General features: G+C 41.2%; 1 protein-coding gene across 1 annotated transcript; it reads right to left on the bottom strand.

Annotated features, from left to right (window-relative positions):
• Positions 1–809: 809 nt before the first annotated feature.
• Positions 810–23,749, bottom strand: gulp1a (GULP PTB domain containing engulfment adaptor 1a; the record flags this gene model as incomplete). Its single annotated transcript, XM_084451903.1, has 11 exons — positions 23,707–23,749; positions 12,352–12,413; positions 9,674–9,745; positions 6,220–6,318; positions 5,257–5,394; positions 4,769–4,885; positions 4,289–4,375; positions 3,472–3,702; positions 2,739–2,877; positions 2,555–2,649; positions 810–881 (listed from the first exon to the last, which is right to left on the bottom strand). Exons 1-11 carry the CDS (start codon positions 23,732–23,734, stop codon positions 810–812), a joined length of 1,140 nt encoding a protein of 379 aa, XP_084308029.1. The 5' UTR covers positions 23,735–23,749.
• Between the last annotated feature and the right edge of the window lie 806 nt (positions 23,750–24,555).

Raw genomic sequence — 24,555 nt, 5'->3', positions numbered from 1 at the left:
ACAAAATTATAGAATGTGTAAAGGTGTTGATATGCAGTGTGTTTTCTTTAATAACTAACAGCAAAGTCATATTTGCATACAAAATAAAAGAACAAGTATATAGTACTGTGTATGGACAGAGGTTTTCAAAAGTGCTTTCTGGTGCAAGGAAACTAGAACAAGAAAGTAAAGGTATGGCAACAAAGATGCATACTGAGATGATAATTCACCTGTTAGATGTCAAGACAAGTCCAACAATTTAATATCCAGTCAAAATAATCACAATGAATGCATTACAGTATACTAAATACATGAGTAAAAATAAAGAGTAAAAAGGACATGGTTAAACATCATTAAGCTGGGTTTGGCATATGAGTGTTAATACAAGACCAACTACCTTTACTGTACTTGTGAGGTTATTTAAGGCGAGACATGTCTGACATACAAATAAGAATATGTTACAGATGTGAGTCTAAAACGGTGCATATTCAAGAAATTATATATTCAGATTCTACACTAAAAATTGTACCGTATGAAAATTCTGCCAGATAGTGTCCCATTGGACATACTGTACTATTTACAGCCTTCATTGCCTGGATAAGCAAAGGGTCTCAAAACTAATCCTTCCACATGAGATCTTACAAAAATAGTGCTTTTCTATATCGGATTTGAACATACCATGGATTCCTCTAAAACCAAATTCAAATGCAAATACATAAAAACCTCAAGATGAGAACGTGGACATCTTGACTAACTGTAGTAGACCCAAATTTGCCACTTTTCGTACAAACGAGTTAAAAGTGATGTAACAGAGAAATGTCCTCTTGGCATCAGCAGCGGCTGTCTACCGGGTCAAGGGAAAAGACAGTCCCCTCTAGGGTTAGTCCCATTTTGAACCCCTCCTGAAAGACAAGCCAGAGACAGGTCGTTAGCATAACTGTGACCCCACGCCAAGCTGCTCTGTGGGATAGGTGAAGCTATGAAATGGCAGGACATTTAATTACAGGTATCTTCAAATATTTCCACTGTTAAACTTCTGAGAAGTGATTGCTGAATCCTCAGTAAGCCTGTGGGACGGTTCCACAAATTTGAAAATAATATATTACAGGCTTATCCTTGGACAACACACCACCCATGGGCATGCATTCAGGTGCACAAAGTAAAGGTTAGAGTATAGGTATATTCATTTAAAAAAGCTCACGGATGAGAAGACAAAGGATGTTTTAGTCACAATATTCCTTAACAGGATGGGCAAAATACAGGAATAGTAAGCCACATCGTTTGGATGGCAATGATACCTGCCAACAACCTCAGATTTAAAGGTAGAAAATAACCATTGTACTGTTATTTGTACATTTTACATTGGAATAGCAAAAATAAAAAACATAAAAGAATTGACTAATTAATACATTAAGACTTAAGCATAGTACATCCAAAACCATTCATGTCAATATTCCTAGCCCAAAGAAATAGAAGGGTGGTAAATTAGCTTATTCATTTAGATTTTTCTCAAACTTCTTAACACGTCATCTGTGCATGTGCATTTCTAACACTGAATACAAGATACACTTCAAATTCCACATGAATAGCCAAATTCGTAGTTGAAATACAACAGTGCAATTTCAAGGTCTTGGGTGTACTTAGCTTTGCTGATTTTTACAGATATAAAACACTGCATGCAAGTCCAATCACAATGTCACAATGAAACTGTTACAACAACCAAGAGATATGGGATTTGTAGTTCAAAACAGAAGGTACAAACCATCTCTGGCGCTGTAGTCAGAAGGAGAAAAAGACATGGAAAGAGCTTGTTAAAACAATTAAAGGAAGGAGGAAGTAGAGAACAGGTTGAGTAGCAATACGCCTTCTTTTGGCACGGAGATCAGAGAAAAATATTCAATTTGGCAAAGACAAAGAGGATCTAGTGGTTTGCAAGCAATAATTTGCAGCTGGATGTTAGATTGCCTAAGCTCAAATTCTGAATGACAGAATTCTATTATTTTATTTATTTATTTTTTTAGAAGTCTTATGGATTTTTTGTGGAAAATGTCATTGTTGCAGCTCAGACTGGCACTATTAGTGATTCCAACTCAATGGTGCTTAAATTCTCATAATGACAGTCTATAATTAGTCTAATCTATAATAAGTATCTATAATTAGTATATTCTGTACTTGTAATAGGTTGTAAATTACAACAAAATGCCTTTTTTGACAACAGGAAGGCGGCAAATTACTATTGATGCAGCCATAATGAACAACTGACAATTATAATTTTGCATCCATCTTCTCTCAATGAGCAATTATTGTTCTACATCTCCATCACTCAAACTGATTCAATGCAACGAAAGGTTGGGACATTTCATAATAATGCACAACGCTTCACATTGAGGATGATGGAATGCCACTACCATTCTGCAGACGGTAAAGCCTACTGTGAAATTAGGCTACCAGTTATTTATTGACAAACGTGACAGGGGGAAGTACTCTACAACAAGTAACAGCAGTACAACGGCTGCTCTCTTACATGACGAGTCCATTAAAAAGGTCTTAAGACCGTTCACAGACATGCAGTCACCTGCATCTCATCCAGTTTGGACTGGATATCCGGAGGGAAGTCCGCCGCTCCACAGGTGAACGGGTCGAAGGGCTCGGCACCAAAAAGGTCCTTTCCTAGGGAAGTGAATTGAAGAGACTTGCTTTTCCTCAAGTGTGCAAAAGCTGTTAGTCCGAACAATCGCCAAAGTCAGAGGATTACTCACTCATATCAGGGGGAGATGTGGTAGCCGGTGGGGGTGGTGTTCCATTACTGGCCGGTAGGGGAACCAAGGGTGTCACAGGAGAGAAGGGTACCATGTCAAAGATGTCTGTTGACTGGGGTTTCAGAGAGATACTACCTGCCTGTAGAAAAAAAGGGTGTACATAAATCTCCATTCGCCTATATCACACTCAAATTATAACCTTTACTCGCCATCGCAGTAATTACCCAGTTCTGCATACAGTATGAATGCACATCGAGTCAGACTAGGAACTCTTAAAATAATTCATGGCAATAGTATCCTAAAAGATTTATATAAAAAAAAAAAATATATAAAAAAAAATTAATACAGTGTGAATAATATTGAATACTTCTTTGTATCATCTGTCATCATATCATCGTCTGTGACATTATACTGTACACTGAGTGCACACTATTTCATCACCCCAGTTTCATATGCATTACTGTTCTGCTTGGTACAGGGGCTTTTGTTTTCAGGTGGACAGTACATAAAGCCAATCGCCTGTATATGCAAATAAACAAAGTCCGTAGGGCAAAGATAAAACTAGCCATTTTTTTTAAGTTGCACTAACCAACATGTAGCTCTCACGATACGTACACAAGTTCAGGGGCATGCATTAAATAGACACATACAAGACACCCAAAGAGGAGAAAAGGAAATAGACAGAAAGAAGGAGCAGGGAATCAAGAAGGAGATCCAGAAAGAAGAAGATTACGCGAGGTCGCGGTAGGCTCCGCCCCTGGGCGGGCCGGGGAGGAAGCAGAGAAGGCTTAGCAGGCGGAGGGGTTAGTAGGCCGGTGGAAAAATCGGACTCCGGCGAGCTCATGGGCGTGAGCGTGACAGAGGAGATCTCCAGACAGGAAGAGGACATCAGGCTGTGGCACCAGAGGAGAGAGCACGGCCTCTGCAGCGCCAACGCCTCGTTAGTCGAGTTTATGTGCAGCAGCTGAGAAGAGATCGTAGGAAGATTTAGTGGAAATTAAAAGATTGGGTGGGGAAAATGACACCAGCCTGCTACCCAGACTTACAAACTCCTGTATTTAAAGAGTCTTCCTTGAATGTTTCATCCACATATTGCAGGTTTCTGATTGAACTGAATCTGGCCATTTATGGTGCATTCGTTTGTGGTCGGAGGTGTCAAGTCGCAAGTGGCAAAATACCTACCTAAATTCCGACCTGTGTGCATTCGAGCTATAGCGAATGATATGATATATGATACTGACGTCAGCCGGCAACTGGGGGCTGAGAAACATCAGAATTTGCGACGAGGAAATGTGAGTTCTGCAGCGTTTTATTTAATCATTCCTAGTTGCAAGTCGCAATTTGCCACCTCCCAGTTATAAACGAACGCACCATTAGTTCAAGGCATATTTTTGGCCTAAATGTGCTAGTGTGGGTATTTGAGTAGACTAGTCAGTTACTGCAGCAAGTACAGGGCAGACAACGTTTCACTGCTCTTGGTTCTACAGTATGGTTATTAAGGCGTGATCATCGGTAGGCTGGGATGGAGTCTGTGACCATGCGGTTCTTACAGGCGATACAGGAGAAATCATGAGCTGCTCCTCCAGATCTTGAAGCTGTTTCTTAAGCTCTGAGTTTTCCGTTTCCAATTCTTGAATCTGCAAAAGCAAGAGCATCCCAATCACTCCACAGAGCACACCGTCATTAAAAGCAAGTGAATAACACATGAAACACCGGGGTTTCTCAATCTTCACCTTATCAATAGCAATAAAGAATAGAGGAATATGCACCCCGAAATGCTTTGAGGAATCTTTCAGATAAAGAAGCATTGCTTAATTAAAGGGTCCGGAGGAAAGGCAGATCAGTTTGTGATTAATGATTCCTGTAGTATCTGATTGGAGCAGGTGTTTACGCACAACAAAGACAGCGTGAAAAGATGTGAGCGAGAGAGAAGTGAAAGTGTGATATGTTCAGCTTCCAAAGGTGTGTATCCATAACTCCTAAGAACATTAGACATGGATAGTCGCATCCAATCAACAATCGAGTCGTACTCTTTTCTGTAAGGTGCCTATCTGTTTCCGGGTCTCCACGTCCTTGCCGCCTGATTCCAGGAACTTCTTGTAGGCCAGGTCGAACGCTTGACCGATAGTCAGGGTTATCTCCTCTGCCTGAAACACAGATTCAATAACACTCTTTGCGACGTTGTTTATAGTCCTCTTGCCCTTTCTGTATTACCGAAATCTGTATACCACAGCATACCTTTGTACAATGCATTGCTGGTGCAAACTAACTAGAAGCACCTGCCTAGTCTTTGTGGTACAGTAGCTATCAAAGAATTTGCAGTATACAAAAACCATAGTGGTCTCATTTGATCTACAGTAGTAGAAATACTGTTCCAAGTATGTTTCCAGCCTGGAGGGCTCCAGGCTGCTAGATTATACGATGACCACTGCATTTTGAAGATGTATTTGTTGACACTATGCAATCTCTACAAACGGTGCCCTTGAGAAAAGCCCGGTTTATATCCTGTGCTCCTTACACATTTCTCACTGTCAAACACATAGCACAGGTGCTTGTTGGACTCAGAGTCTTTGCAGATGAAGGTGAAGATCCTCTTGTCTGTTTTATCGTCTGCACAGAAGGATATTCGGTGCAACTGACAGTTGTACTGCACATCCTGGGAAAAGGAGAAACCAGATACTAGAACCTTAGTGACGGACGCAAACCTTGACAGGTCTGTTAAGACTAAACCTTAAAATATTAACAATACTGACTGTTCAAATTTCTATAAAGTTGAACAGTGTGGGGGCAAAGTGGGGCTGCTATATAGCTCAGGAGGTAGAGCGGGTCGTCCAATGATCGTAGGGTCGGCGGATCGAATCCCAGCTCCTCCTGACTACCTGTCGAAATGTCCTTAGGGCAAGACACTGAACCGCAAATTGCTCCCAATGAGCTGCCTTGCATGGCAGCTGCCGCCATGTGTGTGAATGGGTGAATGAGAGGCCTTCATTGTAAAGTGCTTTGGATAAAAGCGCTATATAAGTGCAGTCCATTTACCATTGATAATACTGGTCATTGATCAGTGAAATGCATCTACTGTATACATTTTATGCTACCATAGTACAGTACAGCATGTCACATGACAGGAAATAATAATACTGAATGTTCAGTTCTGCATGGTAAATGGTGACTGGACTGCACTTATATAGCGCTTTTATCCAAAGCAGTTTACAATGGCCTCTCATTCACCCAATCACACACGCACATTCACACAACAATGGCGGCAGCTGCCATGCAAGGTGGGGTTCAGTGTCGTGCCCAAGTAAACTTCCGACAGGAGGAGGTGGGATTCGAACCGCCGACCCTACGGTCATTGGACGATCCGCTCTACCTCCTGAGCCACAGCTGCCCCCCTGCATGTGCAGTAAAAGTACGTAAAATCCCATCTAGTAGCATATTTTATAGTCCATCATCATCAAATGTATAATGAGGGGAGGCTTACTTTTGTCTTGGGGTCTAATATTTTCACTCCATAGATCGAAATTTGTAATTCCACTTTGGGGGTCTTCTGTCCCTCTGACTTCTTGATATGCCTTTGAAACTGAGGAGGGGAAATTAAAGTACAGAGACACAATATTTAGATCAAGTGAATCATGCACGTTAAAACCAACATACTGTATGGAGATAATGTAACCTTGTAACCTTTGAAGTGGCTGCACAGAAATAGTCGAACAATCCGAAGTTCTCGTGAATTTGTAACATTAATTGAACCCACTGACGAATCAAACTTAGTAAACCAGTAACCAGGCACCTAAAGTAAATCAATGTCAACCTTGTTGTGGACCAGTGAGGAATCATATTGTACAATTCAGATTCGTTTCACAGAACAGAACACATATTTATGGAGAACATCAATTAAATCAAATCAAAAAGTATCGTAATCTTGAAAATAAAATATTGTGCTTTTGTATCCATTTTAGAAATCATGTAATCAGTTTCTACTGTTTTCAAACAACCAACCCAAAGACCTGATACAGGGAGGGACAACAGAAAGCAAAGTTAATTGCTAGTATTCAGTTGTTACGCAAGGCTCATCAAACCATACACAAGAAGGGCATGATACAAATTGGCATCCATCACAGCTAGGAAATTTGAGGCTTTGAGTCAATATTAAAAACTTCTACATGAATACATTTTTGAATGTCAATTGATGAAATTGATGGAATATGAATATGCCAAATAGTGTTTGGATGCCAAAATGGTGTCAACTATGTGCTATGTTTGACTTCCGGCAGAAATAAGGGGTTTGTCAAGTGTGGAGTTCACCATACCCAGGAAGAACCTGAATTCCCCAAGCAATGCTGCACTCAATATTCTTACCTTGGTTTGACTTAACTCCACACCTGAAATCCTTTGGCAGTTGTGTGAGGTAAGGGCCAAACAAAGGAGAAGCACACAAAGGAAGAAAGTAAAGGATCAAAAGAGGGTGAATGGGAGGGCGCTCGGTGCTGGCAAATCGATAACTTCACATTAGATCAATTGCTGAGGGATTAGTGATGGTGGAATCTAGGACAGACTGTATCACCTTAGTCCTGAACTACACATGTTCAATGGAGGACATTTAAAGGCATACTCCACAATATTTGGCTTGCTTTGCCTATCATGTCCCCTGCTTATCCATCAAAACTGATATTAAATATTCCTACTGTTCCTATTCAAGTTGACGTTTGTTAGTATTGCTAGCAATGCTAGAGGAACTGATGGGCATGAAGGCATTTTCTCTGAAAATTCACAAAAATGTCGAGTGTCATTCAAAAACATGATTAAACAGAATACGTATGTATCTGAAGAGGACAGACGGCAATTAATAATGTAATCATTGAATGTAATCAATCAATGTAATCAATTTGAGAAGACAGGAAAATGTTTCCCAATATTGTCCAAGAATATGGAAAATAAACTAGAAGTAGATTAGCCTACATATTGATTTTGACTTGTTTAATGGATAGACATTTTGAGATTTACAAAAAAAAGTGTTTTTGTCCTCCATCACTTTCACTAGGATTGCCAAGAATGCTTATTGTACATTAACTTGCAATATCTCAACAACCATAAGGTGGCGTTTAAAATCAAGATGATTGGCAAAGCAACAATCTTAGAGTGCCCTTTCAGTTTAAGTCACAGTTAAGATTTAATGTAAACTTTTTAGTATGATGTAATTGTACTGTACATGTTATGGGGCATACCTCACAAGGTCTACAGTATAGTCCAAAAGGTTGTTTCATAAGTAGAGTCAGGGACAACACAAAAATCTGGGGCCCATGTTATGGGCTCTCATAAGGGTCAAGAGTTTTTCCTTAGGTTAATGCTTTAAGTTAATCTTTTAAGATGAGGAAACCCAGAATTGTAGCCATATAAGACATTGTTGGAACATGCTGTATCTGAAGTCTGTACAGTCAGTGTGAGTGCTACTGTGAAGTATAAGTCAAGGCATATAAGTTGAAGGGCAAGCTGTCAAGGGAACCAACAAAATAAGGCCTATTCCACAACCAGACAGCACAAGCAAAAAAAAAAGAAACAGAAGGGAGTTAGGGCTATGAAAACAAGTTTCCCCTTCAAGCGGCCTCACAATCCAAATGTTGGCAGACGGAGACGGCAAGGGAGCTAACATTTAGAGAGCACAGCAACACAGAACCAAGACCATCAGAGAGAAACAAAGCTGTTCAAACTCTTTGTTAGTTTGCAATGGCGACCAAATGAAATAAACGGTCTTGTCCATGTTTGACTAGATCCAACATGACTGAAGAAATGTTATCTGCCTCACTGATACTGCACATACAACACATTGGGCCTCATTCACAAACATAGTTAAGAATTTCTTAAGAAGAATTTCTTCTTAAACTCCACTTGCACCGTTTCCAAGAAGATTCTGGCATTCACCAATGTTCTAACATGTGGAAAATAAGAACAGAATCTACGAACATGGAAGAGCAGTTCATTTAAAATCATAATTTGACAAAGCGAGAGTGCTGTCTCTCATTCTGTAGTTGCATGTCCTTATATGGGGCTGTTTATCTATGATAGTTCAGGTGTACGACCATGAACATTCAACTTGTGAAACCATGGGATTCATCGTTATGAGAAGGCAGGTGTGAACTCATCCAGTGGTTTACGAACACGGGAATCAGACATGAGCTTTCTTTAGAAACGTTCTTAGGAAGAAATTTAAGAACGGTACTTGGGAAGATATTGTTGAGACCCATTGATCTTATGTAGAATTTCTGAGGTATTGACCATTGCCAGTAGACAGCAGCAAGTGTGACTTTGCTCATCTAACAATCATAAAAACTGCAGCAAACTAAAAGCAAAAGTCGAAGACAACCAGCACATCTCAGGGCAAGTTTTGTTGTTAATTAAAGTACATTCAATGAGCTTCCAGTGGCGATGCTTTTACACACTCTCTGTTAGGACTTAACATGTAAATTAGGGATGCACCGATTGCAAAATTCTGGGCCGATGCCGATGTTTAAAATAACAATCCGGCCGATGGCGATGGCCGATGTTTATTTCATTTTAATTCCCCCTTTTGTGCCAGGGAAACAAAGAAATTAAGTTTTTGGTTCCAAAACGCCGATTTAATAAAAAAAAAAATCAAATTAATTTAATTTGAAAGCAAACTACATGTGCGTTTGCAGCGTTACCTCACGGATCTTCTCTGAATCTGCAGCTGGGTAGGCTACGTTTTGCAACAAAAAAAGCCATAATTGTTGCGACATAACATCGGCCACTACCATCGGTGAATGTCATTTTATTTGCCGATGGGCCGATGGCAGTCAACAAGGCTCGGCCGATGCATCGGTGCATCCCTAATGTAAATGTTAGTGAAACCATACCAATGTCAGTTTCACACAAAAATCGTAGAATAAAACATACCAACATTCTGTAACCTACTGTACCTTTAGCTTTCTGACTGCGTCCTTTACAATCTCTGTGCCTTTTGGTTGGTCAACTTCTGTGTTCCCCAGGAACTAGAACGAAGAGGGAAATGTATCACCGATAGAGGAAAAAAGATTTTTGAGTGATTAACTGTTCATGTGTACATAACAAGAGTTGAGTGATTGAGGATCATTACAAACCAAAATAGACACAGGTACAGTATGAATATCTATCAGTCACTGAAAAGTCTGGTGAGTAGATTGACCACAATGGCAGTGTGGTGACATTTACAGAGCATTTTAGTATGGTTTTGTTTGTTTCTAAACAATGCCTTTAATGCCATATATACACAGCATACAACATTTGTTCCTTTTCTGCAAGTGTAAAGACATCAAACTATGGTAAATTCTGACAAAAACTCAAATTCAAAGAAAAGCCCGTCTGTGAGAGAGCCTCTGTACATTGTGCTCGTAAAAGAATTGCTCTACTGCGGCAATCCAACAGATGGAGCCATTAACCTTCAGGCCGGAGCATGTGGCTCTTCCATCTGTCCACAGCACTGGTTCCATTTACTCAGTGGAACTCCATACTCTGCACTCTATTGTGCATCCCTGCCTTTCTCAGTGCCCCTCCCATTTTCCCATACAGGCTGTTAAAGGTGACATGGGGCAACCCTTGAATTGGAATTTTGTTTAATGGATGCAATGCGATTTCTGATTTCAGAAATGGCAATTTCAAACGGAGGACGTTTGTGCTACAGCATATGGTAAATGGACTGCACTTATCCAAAGCGCTTTACAATGGCCTCTCATTCACACACACATTCACACACCAATGGCAGCAGCTGCCATGCAAGGTGCGAGCCTGCTCATTGGAAGCAAGTTCAGTGTCTTGCCAAAGGACACTTCGACATGTGAACAGGAGGAGGCGGGATTCGAACCGCCTACCCTACGATCATCGGACGGCCCGCTCTACCACTGAGCCACAGGCGCCTCGCAGTATATAGGCAAACAGGCTAACAACGCCAAACAAGCCACGTTGCATATTCATCAATAGACCAGGAAGATGGATGAAGCACCAGTGAAAATGTGTCAGTGTATCACACCGCCATGACAAATGCTGGCCACTTCCAAGGACATGCACTGTATAGTGAGACCCTGCAAGGGATGCGGCGCTGACAGATGCCCAGCATGGAATGGAGGGTGACATGTTCCTGGCCAGTGTGTTCTGCTGGACTGAGACACAGCCGGTTCTACTAGGTAAGCCCAGTCCGTGTTCATCAATCACTTGCCGCGTGCATTGGCAAAGGTATACTGTACCACTCCTGCATCTCAAGATTCAAGATTGTGGATTCCACAACACTCAAGATCTGTGTATTGCCATGTAGATGGTCCACATACAGTATGGGAATTTGACTAGGGTTAAGGCATACGCTGCTCTAGCTGCTGTTTTGCAGGACAGTGCAAAACAGTACAAACAATATTTTGGCTTGCTTTGCAGTGCAAATAAAATGCAAATACAAAATACCAAGAAACAATGCGGCAAAATGCAGTGCAATGTGAAAATTACGATAGTGTTAAAAATTAAAAATAAAGGGGGAGGCAGAAAGTAGACATTTTGGCTTGACCTTTCACCTATGCTGCAATCATAAGAGACGACCAATTCATATACAACATACAAAGATGTCAGTAAATAAAATATATATATTTTAAATACAGAATGTTCCTAAAAATATCTGTAGACAAAGAGAAGAACAAACATTTCAATAAAAGCCAGATCTGCACAAATCCCTTCAATAAAAAACGAAGATTCTCCAATGTCCATCCTAAAAGCTCTTTACAAGCTTCAGTGACACGGGGTTAATCTCACTCGACGTCTCATCCAGGTGCTTCTTAAAGCGGAAGTAAAAAAAAAAAAAAATCAAGGCAGGCCACTATGTTGACTTGACCCATACTGTAGGTGTCAATGTTTCACATTAATTTCCAATTCAGCAAATAGTGCAGATGGATCAACACATTGTATGCACCGATATTTATGATCCCTTAATGGGAGAGATCATTTTTTCATTTTCTTTGATATCAGACAGAGCCATCCCCTGTAAATCCATCCCTCCCCACCTCACCACATTTGAATGCTAGGGGAAGTGGCAGTTTGAAACTTTGTGGTTTTGCCTTCCTCACTTCAGTTCAGTAAGACCTCTCAGAGGAGCTCTGGGTGGCTGCAGACAGCTTCTCTGCCACAAGGTGAAACAGAACAGAGGTTCGGGCAGTTTCTGCCTGAGTGAGCCAGTCTCCCTTAAGGAGACAAACAAATCCATTTCTTTGTTTCCAGTCAAAATATATTGTGTCGTTCTGAGGGCATCCATCCTTTGAAATAGCCTGTTTGTGCTGTACTATACTTGATTGACATGAGGTAGACACTTCACAGGGCAAGAACGTCTCAGTTTAGGGAATACTTCTTTCGGATAGCACAGACACAAGTGTGCATCGGAATTTAAACAGAACTACAAACAGAACTGCTCCATATGCAAACAAACACTCCATATGCAAATAAACATGTTGCAAAACCTTTGATGAGTGGAATTCTCACACGGCTTGCTGAACCAAACAAAACAGCAGCCAACTCTCTCCATCAGCCCTGCAATTGCAATGAGGTAGTTTACATTCAAAGCATGAGGCAATTACATACTGATACAGACCTTGGCATTGTAGGCGATGTAATGCTTTGCCAGTGCCTCTGGAGTGTGCATCCATGATTTATCTGAAACGAGAAAACCACAGTTGAGTTGGGTAGGACAGAACATGAGATTTAAAAAAAAAAAAAAAAAAAAATGTAATCAAGGAAATAGGCAAATACAACCAGAAAAGAAGTTATTGGTGAACAGAGCTTTGCATTATTGGTATTGTAGGAAAAATTAAAATGTGTGCTGGATCTAAGATCAAACATATAAGAAAATTTTTTAATTTAAGAACTTTTTAAACATGTTTTATAAAGATGGGGGCCTTTCAGTGATGCAAGACGTTTCTCATGCGGCCATGTTTTCTTTTCCCCAATCCCTTTCATTTCCTAGAATAAGGTGGGAAGTAACATACTTTCCTTCCCATTAGAAGGTGTGAATGTGAATCACAGACCACACTGATCTAGTTGTTCAGTCACATTTGAACAAGGAATGAAGGAGATCATCACAAACCAATAAACAAAATGCCACGACTGTGTTGCCACATTTCATCTTTTTCACCCCTCTCAGCCATTTTAATTTCCTGCCCTCGTCATGTGTGGGTAATTTGCAATACATTCTATCTGGGGTGGAAGCTCACTACACACACACATCGACCAGCTGGGGGCGCTGTGGTGTGTGTAGAGTTAAGTGGGGTGAGTGTAACAGAGTTGAATTAAACTCACTCCTTAGTGTAAAAACCACCCACATACACTGCTGAATTGCTAGCTATTAGATGGTGTAGCTGGTAGCGGTGTTTATGAGAGGTGGTCATGAGTTTGGAAGTCGGAGGACCCGAGTTCAAACACAGTGTGGGCAAAGAGAGGTTGGAAGCTGCTGACGAGTGATGCCATGACAGCCCACCTGTTACACTTGAACATAGTCGTGCACACACACACACACCACACACTTAGAAGGGAAAATGTGAGAGGCATGTAATGTGTTTCCCCCACCATTGTCTTGGAGGGGCCGCCCGCCCCCCCAACGGGACCCCCCACTCCTCCAGAAAGACCCATAAAATAACAGACCTTTAGATCGCTAACAATTTTTGCATAAGTCAATGAAGTTTAACAAAGTAGTGAAAATTAGCATTTCGGCTAGCAGACATTTTCTGACTGGGAGTGAGAGATGAAATGAAAATATTTTCTGTTGCTGTAGCTAGCTACATAAGTAATGTAACCATAGTTTAGTCTATGTCTTCTGATGTTAGTAACTATGTAGGGCATACATGGTAGGCTAACATTAGTAACCCCAGAAAAACAATCTAGTATCCCTCCTCCATCAAACTTTACAGTTGGCACAATGCAGTCAGGCAGGTAACATTTTCCTGGCATTCGCCAAACCCAGACTCGTCCTTCAGACTGCCAGACAGAGAAGCGTGATTCGTTACTCTACAAAACACATTTCCACTGCTCCAGAGGCCAGTGGCGGTGTGCTTTACACCGCTCCATCCGATGTGTGGCATTGCGCTTGGTGATTTAAGGCCCTCTCATCTAACAGCGGTGTCTGACCTCACAAATGCAGTTCTAGACAAATGAGCACAAATTCCCACAGACACACTCCTGTGTCTCCAATCTTGCAGAAAGCCTTCCCAGAAGAGTGGAAGCCGTTCCCTTTAGAAAATTCACATTAGAATGGGATATCATAAGAGCTCCTTACTTTTGTCCATACAGTCTATGACGACACTGTTGACGCCATATATCTGTGACATGCCCGCCCAACAATATTAGTAATTTCGGGGGGCCTACCACCCCCCCTGAAAACAATCCTAGGGGAAACACTGTACGCAATAATATAATACATAGTATACAAATACAGGTTTATAATAACAGGAACCATCAAACTATCAGCTCAGCTCAACTCAGAAGGTGGGCCATTTTAGCTGAACTAACACATTAAGGCAAATTTGGCCAGTCACTAAAATGCTTTTTCATAAACAATTAAGTTTATTTAGCAAAATATCAACATCAGCATCACTTAATAGAGGCCATCAAGACATATATTGTGAAGCATTACTTCTAGATGTTCATTTGTTTCTCATTGATTTATCAACCTTATCATTGACACGTCAGATTTGGTGCGTCAAGCCAATTGCATGAAGATTTTTTCAGCAGTCTTTATACAGTATTAGGCATCTCCCTGCCCACCTTAGCAGCATCAGACCAATCCACTCAATTGCTACATATCAAGCACAGTTGTGGCAACAGTTTGAAATCATTTGAAAACATTGTGGCTGTCAACTTTTAAAGAGCTGAGACACTCAAACCTTAAATGGCCCATTTTACCTGATGGCCCAATTTAGCTGATTTAAACCAATCCTTGAACAGTTTAAGACAAGACCATCTGGTAGATAAGGATCAACCCCCTGGAGTTAGTTTTCTTCTACACATATCTCATTTATACTCTTTAAAAGGCAAGATGAAAATTCTACCACACAGTATAGTGGCCTAATAGCTTCTATACTAATTACTTCTGACTTGATCTCCAATATCGGCCTAATTGCAATCATCCACAATATATTTATTTTATTATTTCACAGCACTAACTTCAGAGAGAAAGAAAGGACATATCATGTGGTTGGCTATGGCATGCCCGTTTGCTCCCTCTGTCATGTTGTTATGAATGAAAAAACTCAGCAAAACTTTTTGGCATCACACAACGGTACTGAGACCTGCTGACTTCTCAATCAATCTGCTGGAGGAGCTCTAGGGACAGAGGTTGATGGAGGGATGGGGCACCTCCCTTCCCTCCCTCCAACAGTGCTGAGGAACTGTCATTTCTAACTATGATGAATGGGTTGTGGGGGGGCAGGAGTCACTGCAGCACGCAGGTAGCCCGGCAATTTTTCGTTGCGTCAGCACATGTCTCTGATTAATAGTGGCAGTCCTACCTCTTGAGCCCACCATATAAAAAAGCCCACAGTAAGGTCAGTGAAAAACTGGGAATGACACAAGGGGGATATGGGAAATAAACTGTTGGTGCAAGAGGACGAGTCTGATGTTGAAGGTCAGTTTACAGGCAATGTGTGCCTACAGGCATCTTGGAAGGCAGCTTTAGTTAGGGGAGAGTGGGGTGAGTTTGTGCCAGCTTTTACTTGAGGCGTATTTAAAAGGGAGGGCATGACAGTAATGTCTCCAACTTAAATATGTACATATATTTCAGGATGTGCTGCATTCCTGGGAATAATCACTTTGGATCTAAAATAAACAGTGTTCAAAATATCACAAAAAAGTGGTCTATTGGCACAACTTGCCCCCGATGAGGGGTAAGTTGTGCCAAAGGAGAGGATATGTGGGGGCGCATTGTGCCATTGATTATATTGAAGTAAAACGGAACAGTTTCACCTCATATAATATACTGAAGTGAGACCATTTCAATACCAAATTACTTCATAAAGGTTTTATTTAAAAACTTTTACTTTTCTGCGAACGGATCTGCACTCCTTTGATAAATGAGGCCCAGTGTGAGTAAAATAGATAACTCTGGCCACATGACCAATTTATCCTATGGTTTCAAAGAAACAAGGGGTGGCACAACTTCCCCCCTGGCACAAATCACCCCATTCTCCCCTACGTGTCATGTCGAGGGCAAAAGATGTCAGATGGGAGAGTGGCGATTAAGAGATGATGTGGGGCTACAACAGCTCAATGCCTTATGCCTACAATACACTAGAGGACTTTGAAAAGATTGTGGGTCTGACACCCTCTCAGATCTAAAGACAAATGTCTCAAGTTTTTAGTCACAAAGTGAACCAGGAGATATCAGTGTGCAGATCTTTCCTCTCTCCATACGTATGTACTCTAAGATCCAGCACCTGGCCTACTGAGGTTGGATGTGCGCACAGCTCTTTTGCCTTAAGTTTTTAGTCACAGACCATGAGATTTCGCAAAAACTGGGATCTTGCAGGGTCATTATTTAGTCAGGGTCATTAGACTGGCCTACATTTCGAATGCTGCAGTAATGTCTGTCCACTTGATTCCCTTCTCCCCCTCTACCGTGGAAGACTACTCTACCCCGTCTGCTCTGGTGCTGGAGAGATGAGCGCAGCGGAATGTTCACGTCATTGAACTTCACCATTTGCATGAGCCAAGACTACAAACTTAGGATACTATTAAACATGTTTGATTTTATCAGAACATCAAGACGAGAAAAAGACTGACTTAAGACAGCTCGGACTGCCACCTTACACCAAACGATAAAGATGACGGGAGCGCACTCCGACTCCAGCAAAACTCATGATTTTATTCCAACACTGGAAATTAGTCTGTGACAGTGAAATGGGTTGAAACGTCAGTTGGTAAATATAAGGTAAAGGTAATGGCAGCATTACTCTGACAACTATGCATATCCATATGAAGTAGATCCAATACAGTATAATTTAGTATAGAAATGCCACAGCTAAGTACGCCTTACGTACATAGTCATTTAGAGTCACCTTCTCAGTTTCCTTTGCCATCTACAATGGGTCCCCCTGATTTTGTTTTGTAAACACTCAGTTCACTAATGTCTTAGGTTTTGAGGCAAGTAACTGAGTATACTTAGTATATTAAGAGAGCTTTGTTTTCCAAAACACAGGCTATAAAACCTTCAAAGGTCTAATCAGCAGACCTGACACCATTATATCCTCTGTTTACATTCACTTTAATGAATAACACAAGTAATGTCTCTTGGACAGGAACACTCACACAATACATTGTCCAGGCTGGACAGTGGCCCATAACTGACCCCAGACCTTACAGGAAAAGAATTGCCAATTAATCTCAGATTTGTCTCATTGAAAACTCGGGCAGATCGATCGGCAAGTCCGCAGGGACTGATGTCTTAAATACCTCCACCAGTATGTAAGGCCTCAAGATATCAGTTTTCATTAAACAGAGTACACGGCTATAAATCGCTAATCATTAGGCAAACGGAAACAATGGATTTCCTCCAACTCAATGAGGGATCTTTCCTCTGTTCTGCCAGAGAGAGTAGGGAATGGCCATTGTGTTCCTGAACCTGAAGATTTCTGAACGTTCATCTATAGTGAATATTGGTGAAATCTCTCATCAACCGTCAATGATCCTTTTATGTTTCGTAACTGTGCAGATTCAGGTAACTTGGCTTGAAATAGTAACAATGCTTTTATGATATCACTTAAGTCTCACTAAGCATCCACAAAAATCTGAGCAGAAAAATATATTTTTTTTAAGTTCATTTTGAACTGAAAATTGAAAATTATTTGAAAGTAACTGGGACGAGTTTGTCAAAGAGGGAACAATTTAAAAATATGTTTTAAAACCATCATGTTCAACTTTTGAAATGTAAGTAAAACACAAAAATGAAAACATCTTTTAACATGAGCTTTACTTTGGAAAATGGATTGCGGTAATGTGATATACGTTGGGTGACTAGTTTAAGGAGATCAAATCCTATTTAGACCGGTATGGTCCTTTAAGGCAAACACTAACACAAACACACAAGCTTAAGGCAAACACATGTGTGAATGTCACTTGAACAGTGTTTGTCCCAGAGAGCGTAGCCTTAAAACTCCTCACATTAAAACAAATGAAAAAAGTTAAAGATTTTTTTTTTCACATTGAACACACTTGCCTGCAAGCCAAATTCAAAGTACAAGTTGTTCAGAGATATTAAAGTGGTAGTACACACATAAAATGGTGGTGCACACATACTCAAACAAAAAATGATTGACTAGAATAATTAATTCAGACAGTGCCTTTTTAATTGTTTGAAATCAAGGCATAATAGCTGTATACAAGACTGATGCATGCAAACATGTCCACCTCAAAAAGTTTGATTCGAGAAGTATCTCTCATTTTCAAGTTCAACCACCGGGTTGCAAAATATGATTTACATAATACAATCTTCAGAGAGTGGGCTTCTGAGTTGAGCATCACTAATAACCCGTATTATGATGCTGCAGGAAATGGACCGTCAGTGTGGCCCAGAGAAATTAGTGTCTGTAACCTTGGCATCTAATTTTCCACATGAGTGCCTTTTATCTGTTGATCCCCAAATGACAAATAGAGGACATTACACAATCAGCATGAGCAACATGACTCAACATTGTAGCGAGTGTGTATATGATCTCATTTTGATGGCTTCTATCTCCATTCAGATTCAGATTCATATTCAGAATACTTTATTAGTCCCGGTGTACTGTAGGTCAAGCGACATAAAATCAACAATAACTCAGAAGTCCAGCATGAGGCTTGGGTTCCTTGCATTGACAAGAGATGTCTCCAGCAAATAAAGACTGTATTAAAGTTCCTATGAAAGGTAAAACAAGGCTTCCAGGATTTGTGTTGTATTTTTGGCATTAGAGTATGAAATTAGCATCCCCCAAGTTCAAACATTTAGGTCAGAGCAGTTTATTAGTACATTGTTTTATGTAAAAATACTGGCTATGACTTTTCTTTCTCATTAACACACTTTTATGAGCGGGAGAGGGTGACCTGATGTCATGGCGCCATGGTCCTGAGCTAGTATTCCAACTAGCAAGCTTGTTGAGAGCAGCAGCATTGTAGCTAAATCTAGGTCTTTAAGTCTGTTGTCAATATTGAGGAAGTAAAATATATCATAGGAACTAGTGTGAACATGTACTGGGTACAGAGGCTGTTCTCTGCATTCTGCAAACACACTGATAATCTTAATATGGGCACTCATTGTTACAAGACCTGGTCTTTTTTTATATTGCACACATTTTCCAACATTCAAATTCATTTGTAAACCCTTCTGCCCTGCAAGTTTGCCTGATAATCTTTATTTGTATTTGTTTAACATTTATTTAACCAGGCTAGTCTCATTGAGATTAAAATCTCTTTTGCACACCTGGCCAAGAAAACAACACAAAGTAACCAACATACATAATTACAACATAATACACTGCATTAATACAGATCAGCATGTCAATTAATTATAAAAAAAGAAAAGCCAGATCAAATTATCTCTCTCTCAATAAAAGAATTGGAGCCCACGGCATCACGACTGGGCACTTTAGATTACATGTCACGTTCGTTGGCCTCAGCAGTAAACATGGGTGATAAAAATGATCAAGACCCCTTCTGGCAGTACCTGCTAACTGTGATCCAAGTCCACCACGCTGGCAGACACCGGGGATGATCAATCACAAGGGCCGATGCACTGTCTCCTACAACCTTTGGCTTCTCTACCCAGGGGAGGTTCAACACCACCAGAGGCATGAGCCCTTCCCATCTACCCGCTGGGACCCGGGACCGTTTTTTTAAAAGGACATCAGGACAGCCATGACAACACATTTAATAAGGGCATCAGTGCACCAGTGCAAACTACAGGGGCACAACACCTCTGAAAACCAAACCCAAAGTCAGCTCCTATGTCCGTCTGATTCCAACATTTTGCTTTACTTAACTCCAAATCACATAGTGTTTTCCACTGAGTGAAATGATTACATGCATTGCTCTTTATGAGAGAGAGAGAGAGAGAGAGAGAGAGAGAGAGATTAAAACAATTCATTTACCAGCTGATATGTTGGACACAATTATATATCATAACTATATGCCAGGGAATTAAACAAACACAGTTTGGACAATCAAATGCACTTATTACAAGCTAGCTAATTACTAGCTAACTTATTACAATTATTGTTTACTGTAAGGAGTATTGAATAGGCAACAGTATGGACACAAACAAAGAGAGCCTATTATGATTTCCACATCTAATAATCATATCCTAGATTCATGTTTGTCCTTCAAAGGTCTTCCTAGTTTAGACAGTTTGGACAAGTTATTAACCAGTCATTTTACTCATATTGGAATAGTGGCATGCCTGCAGAAAAAAAAAAGCCACCCGTCTCAAATAATGTCTACTGACAGAGTGGAGCGTTCTATCCACAGTTGAACTACATTCATTGTGAAAATGAAATGTGGATGTTTGGAAAGGAATTCCTTGCGTGATGGGGCAGGAAAACACTTCAATTTCGACTTATTTGTATCTATTCTAATGCCCTCGACGGAGCGGAAAATTACATATTTGACCCAATTTCATTCCTAGAAAATGTGCAAAGAAATGGATTCCCAACAGTATCTCTGGAGGAGGAGTGCAAATACTGAACTAAAACACTGAATGCAGAGAGGCAAGTCATTATCATAAATGGTAAATGGACTGCAATTATATAGCGCATTTCCAGCTTAGCGGCACTCAAAGCGCTTTACAATGGTCTCTCATTCACCCATTCACACACACATTCACACACCAATGGCGGTAGCTGCCATGCAAGGCACTAACCTGCTCATTGGGAGCAATTTGGGGTTAGGTGTCTTGCTCAAGGACACTTCGACATGTGGACAGTCGAAGCAGGGATTCGAACCACTGACCCTTTGATCATTGAACGACCCACTCTACCAACTGAGCTACAGCCACCCCTGTAGTGTTTATACATGAACACTACAGCAGAGTGAGCATTCACCAAGTTTACAACCTCATGTTGGCTTAGAAAGATAACACATTTTAAGAAATGTACAGAAAAAAACACACCCATGTCGTTAAGTAAGCGGTGCAGGTTTGTGAGCCATCTCTACCGCTGGTGTGCAACGGTAGAATTGTCTGCTATTAAAGTTGTATTTATAGTTTTTGAAAATATCCATCCATATCCATTTTCACTATACTAGCCTAAGCTACTGTATTTGTGTGTGTGTGTGTGTGTGTGTGTGTGTGTGTGTGTGTGTGTGTGTGTGTGTGTGTGTGTGTTTGTGTGTGTGTGTGTGTGTGCACAAGGTGTCATTACTGAAATTGTAGTCTGGTCCCTGACCAAGACCTGGACTGAACATTTGGACTTGGTCCCTGAGCGCCATTAATGATGGCTGCCCACTGCTCCTGGCTGCCCCTGGAGGGGGACAGCTGGGATGGGAAAATGCAGGGAACAATTTCCACCGGGGACACCAAGTTGATTGTGTTTTGTGTGCCAAGTCGCCATAACTATGTGCAATTTGTGTCACTGTGTGGCCAAAATAAAGTCCCCCCCCCTGTACTGAGTTTTACGAGACACTAAACCGATGTAAAAGCCACATGTTAGAAGAGGACAAGAGGACCATAAAGATTATCTATCGGCACGTTCAACATCAGCTTTACAGAAGGTTTCCACAGACAAACACATGCTTGCTGAGTGCGCAACATTAACTCCACATACAGTAACTGCACCACAAGTAGTTAGATGAACGTGCAATGAGAGGTAGAATTAATATTAGGTGTTCAGTTGGGGTGAAAGGTCAGCTATGTTCAACGGAGAGCTGGGGAGAGACCTTTGTCCTTCCCTGTGAAAGAGATTTAATGCCCCTCTTTCTGCCCGATGGCTGGATGGATGCACCCTTTGTAGCCACTCCCCCGCCCCCCATCCCATCCCACAATCCAACAGAACGGAGCTGTGCGCCAGCATGTATGAGGGTGTTTGTGGGGAGCAGCCAGAGCTGGCCAGCGGATGGTAAACAGCTCCACTGTTTCTCTCTCTCCCGGGACACATCGGTGACCACTTTATCTGTCAGCTGTAGAGCCAACTGGTCTGTTTTGCCTCTCGCTCTTCTCACGGCTTCAGCGCAATTGTGCCCTCCCAAGCGCTCGCCTACGTAGAAACATGACAAAAGAATCAACGCAGTATCTAAACTGCTTTCTGAAGAATGTTACCACGTGACTTGCCCATGTCGGCCTACTTGTTTCTTTTTTCTGTTCTTTTCTTTCGTCTATATTACTTGTTTTACATCTGTACATTTGCATTTCAATGTACTGCATCTGATCCATGTCTGTTATAAAGGGGGAACTTTAAGAGGGAAGGTCTCAGAATATTTACTTGTTACCCTGTGCAGGATAAAATCAATGAGGAAGAAGCTTAGATACTGCGTTGCATTTCAATATTGCAGGTGAAAAGAAAGATTTATTCAAGTCAAGGAGAAGAGATGTGCCCCCAGTGATGACTGTCCTTAGCTCCTCCACAGGTTTCTGACAGGGCCCGGTGGTAAATCAGAATGCCAAAATATAATTAGAACACGGACGGCCGTCTGGGCGCTGAAAGCTGTCCAGCCGGCTACGCTGTCTGTTGATTCATGGGAGAGGTAGGAGTGGCACAGCTGGTGGTAATCCCACCAAGATGTTGCTGAAAACCGCAGTGCTAGAGTCTGACTTTCTTGACTGTGGTAGGTCACTTGAGCGATGGGGGAGCAGGAACAGTTACAAAGTAGTTGAAATGCTTTCAAATACTTTGCTGTGCAAGATTGAGCTTGCCCCAACAAGGGTCAACATGAACTGTGACCCAACTGCCCGGGGGCAAGTACTGTACACCTTGCACTGGACAAGTAAACCCAGGAAGTGACAGCATTGGAATTCATTATGATAATTACATACCACATCCTTAAAAAAAGTTATTGTTGAATCCTACCCATGCAACTGAGCCAACTGAATAATTGGAAAATGTCAACCAAGCCCATTGAGCCCTCGTACACTCAAGCAAATGATTAATCCTGCACTATAAAACAGAAGCTAGATGTAGTAAGATGCTCATGCAAGCATTATCAGGAAAATCAAGAGTTGTCTGATTCTTTACCTGTGAGCCCAATAATGAACTTATTTTCCCATGGTATTTAAAGGCATTGGATTAGTGTAGGAAGTATGATGGGATTTTCCACTAATACAAATTTAAGCCAAACCAATTATTTTTAATCCACAAGGGAGATCCAAGTTCATTCATTCACGGTAGAGCAAAAGTTCATAGAAAAATTAATGTGTACTTGACTTATGAATCTCTGTGCCAACTGTGGACTTGATCTCATGATTTTTAGACTTAGATTTATGTCAGGCAGGGGTAGTCAATTAGATTAAATTCTTAGGAGGTAGAATGGTCGTCCAATGACAGTAGGGTCGGCGGTTCAAATCCCGGCTCCTCTTGACGACATATCGAAGTGTCCATGGGCAAGACACTGTACCCCAAATTGCTCCCAATGAGCAGGCTAGCACCTTGCATGGCAGCTTCCGCCATTGGTGTGTGAATGTGTGTGTGAATGGGTGAATGAGAGGCCTTCATTGTAAAGCGCTTTGGATAAAAGCGCTATATAAGTGCAGTTCATTGTCTTATCATGTCTTGCCCAAGGACACTTCGACATGTGGACATGAGGAGCCAGGATTCAAACCGCCGACCCTACGATCATTGGACAACCTGCTCTACAGTACCTCCTGAGCCACAACCGCCACATTGATAATCGTTATTGTGCAGTTAATTTTCTGATTTGCATCTGGATGTTCTCTAGCTAAGTTATATTAAAGTCCCAGATAGGCCAAAATGTGGGGTTCAGTGTTTGTGTGCAAAGCACTCACCTTTTTTCCTGTTAAAGGCCCGGTTCATACTGAAAAATTTTGCTTTTTGGCAGTCCCTCTTGTGTATTTGCCAATATTCCACCTGGAGACAAACGGAACAGGAGGTTAAAGACAGCTTAAAAACCCCAAGCCCTTGCTTAACAAAACATGCAAAATCTTACCAGACTCAATTAAGTATCTGGTTCAGGAAACCCAACCTCTTACAGTAAGGCAGCGTTTCCGCTGGTAAGGTTTTGTCGTGGCGCACCGCCTAAATGCGCTTTCAAAACCACTGTCGCGCCCACATTAGGACTATTTTATTTTCAATAAAGAGCCTATAGGCCGCGCGCTCTGTACCGCTCCATGCTGCTCCTTTCTGAGGTGATCGGAAGACTCGGCGCGTGAAGGGATTTTTTCTTCAGTGAGCGGCATGAGGTTACAAAGAAAGATAGGTAGGATGTTGACCCTCAAATATTACCATAGTGTTAACCAGTGTTTGAATTGGGCCAAACACTGGTGCTGGCACATAGGCCTACTCCTCAAAATGCCTAGCCTACTGTCTTATACATTTATGTTAGTAGTGCCGTTATAGCTACAGCTGCCTGATGGATTGTGCGACGGTCTTTTTGGCTGGCTGAACTAACACTAGCTTGCATTAATGTTCCTCCAGCCACCTAAAAAATGCCAATCAAAATAACAGAAAACAGCAGCTGTTACAATTATAACAGCTGCTGTTATAATGGTAACCTACAATACATCTGATTAAAATATGTCTATAAACCATATGATTTATTAAGTGCCTGTGTGGTTACTGTTTTATCCCGTCCAGTTACATGTAATTAATTACATTTTAAGCTCTAGGACTTTACC

This window comes from Borostomias antarcticus (genome assembly GCF_949987555.1).
Source record: "Borostomias antarcticus genome assembly, chromosome: 17".
Lineage (NCBI taxonomy): Eukaryota > Metazoa > Chordata > Actinopteri > Stomiiformes > Stomiidae > Borostomias > Borostomias antarcticus.
This window is presented reverse-complemented; position numbering and strand designations above follow the sequence as displayed.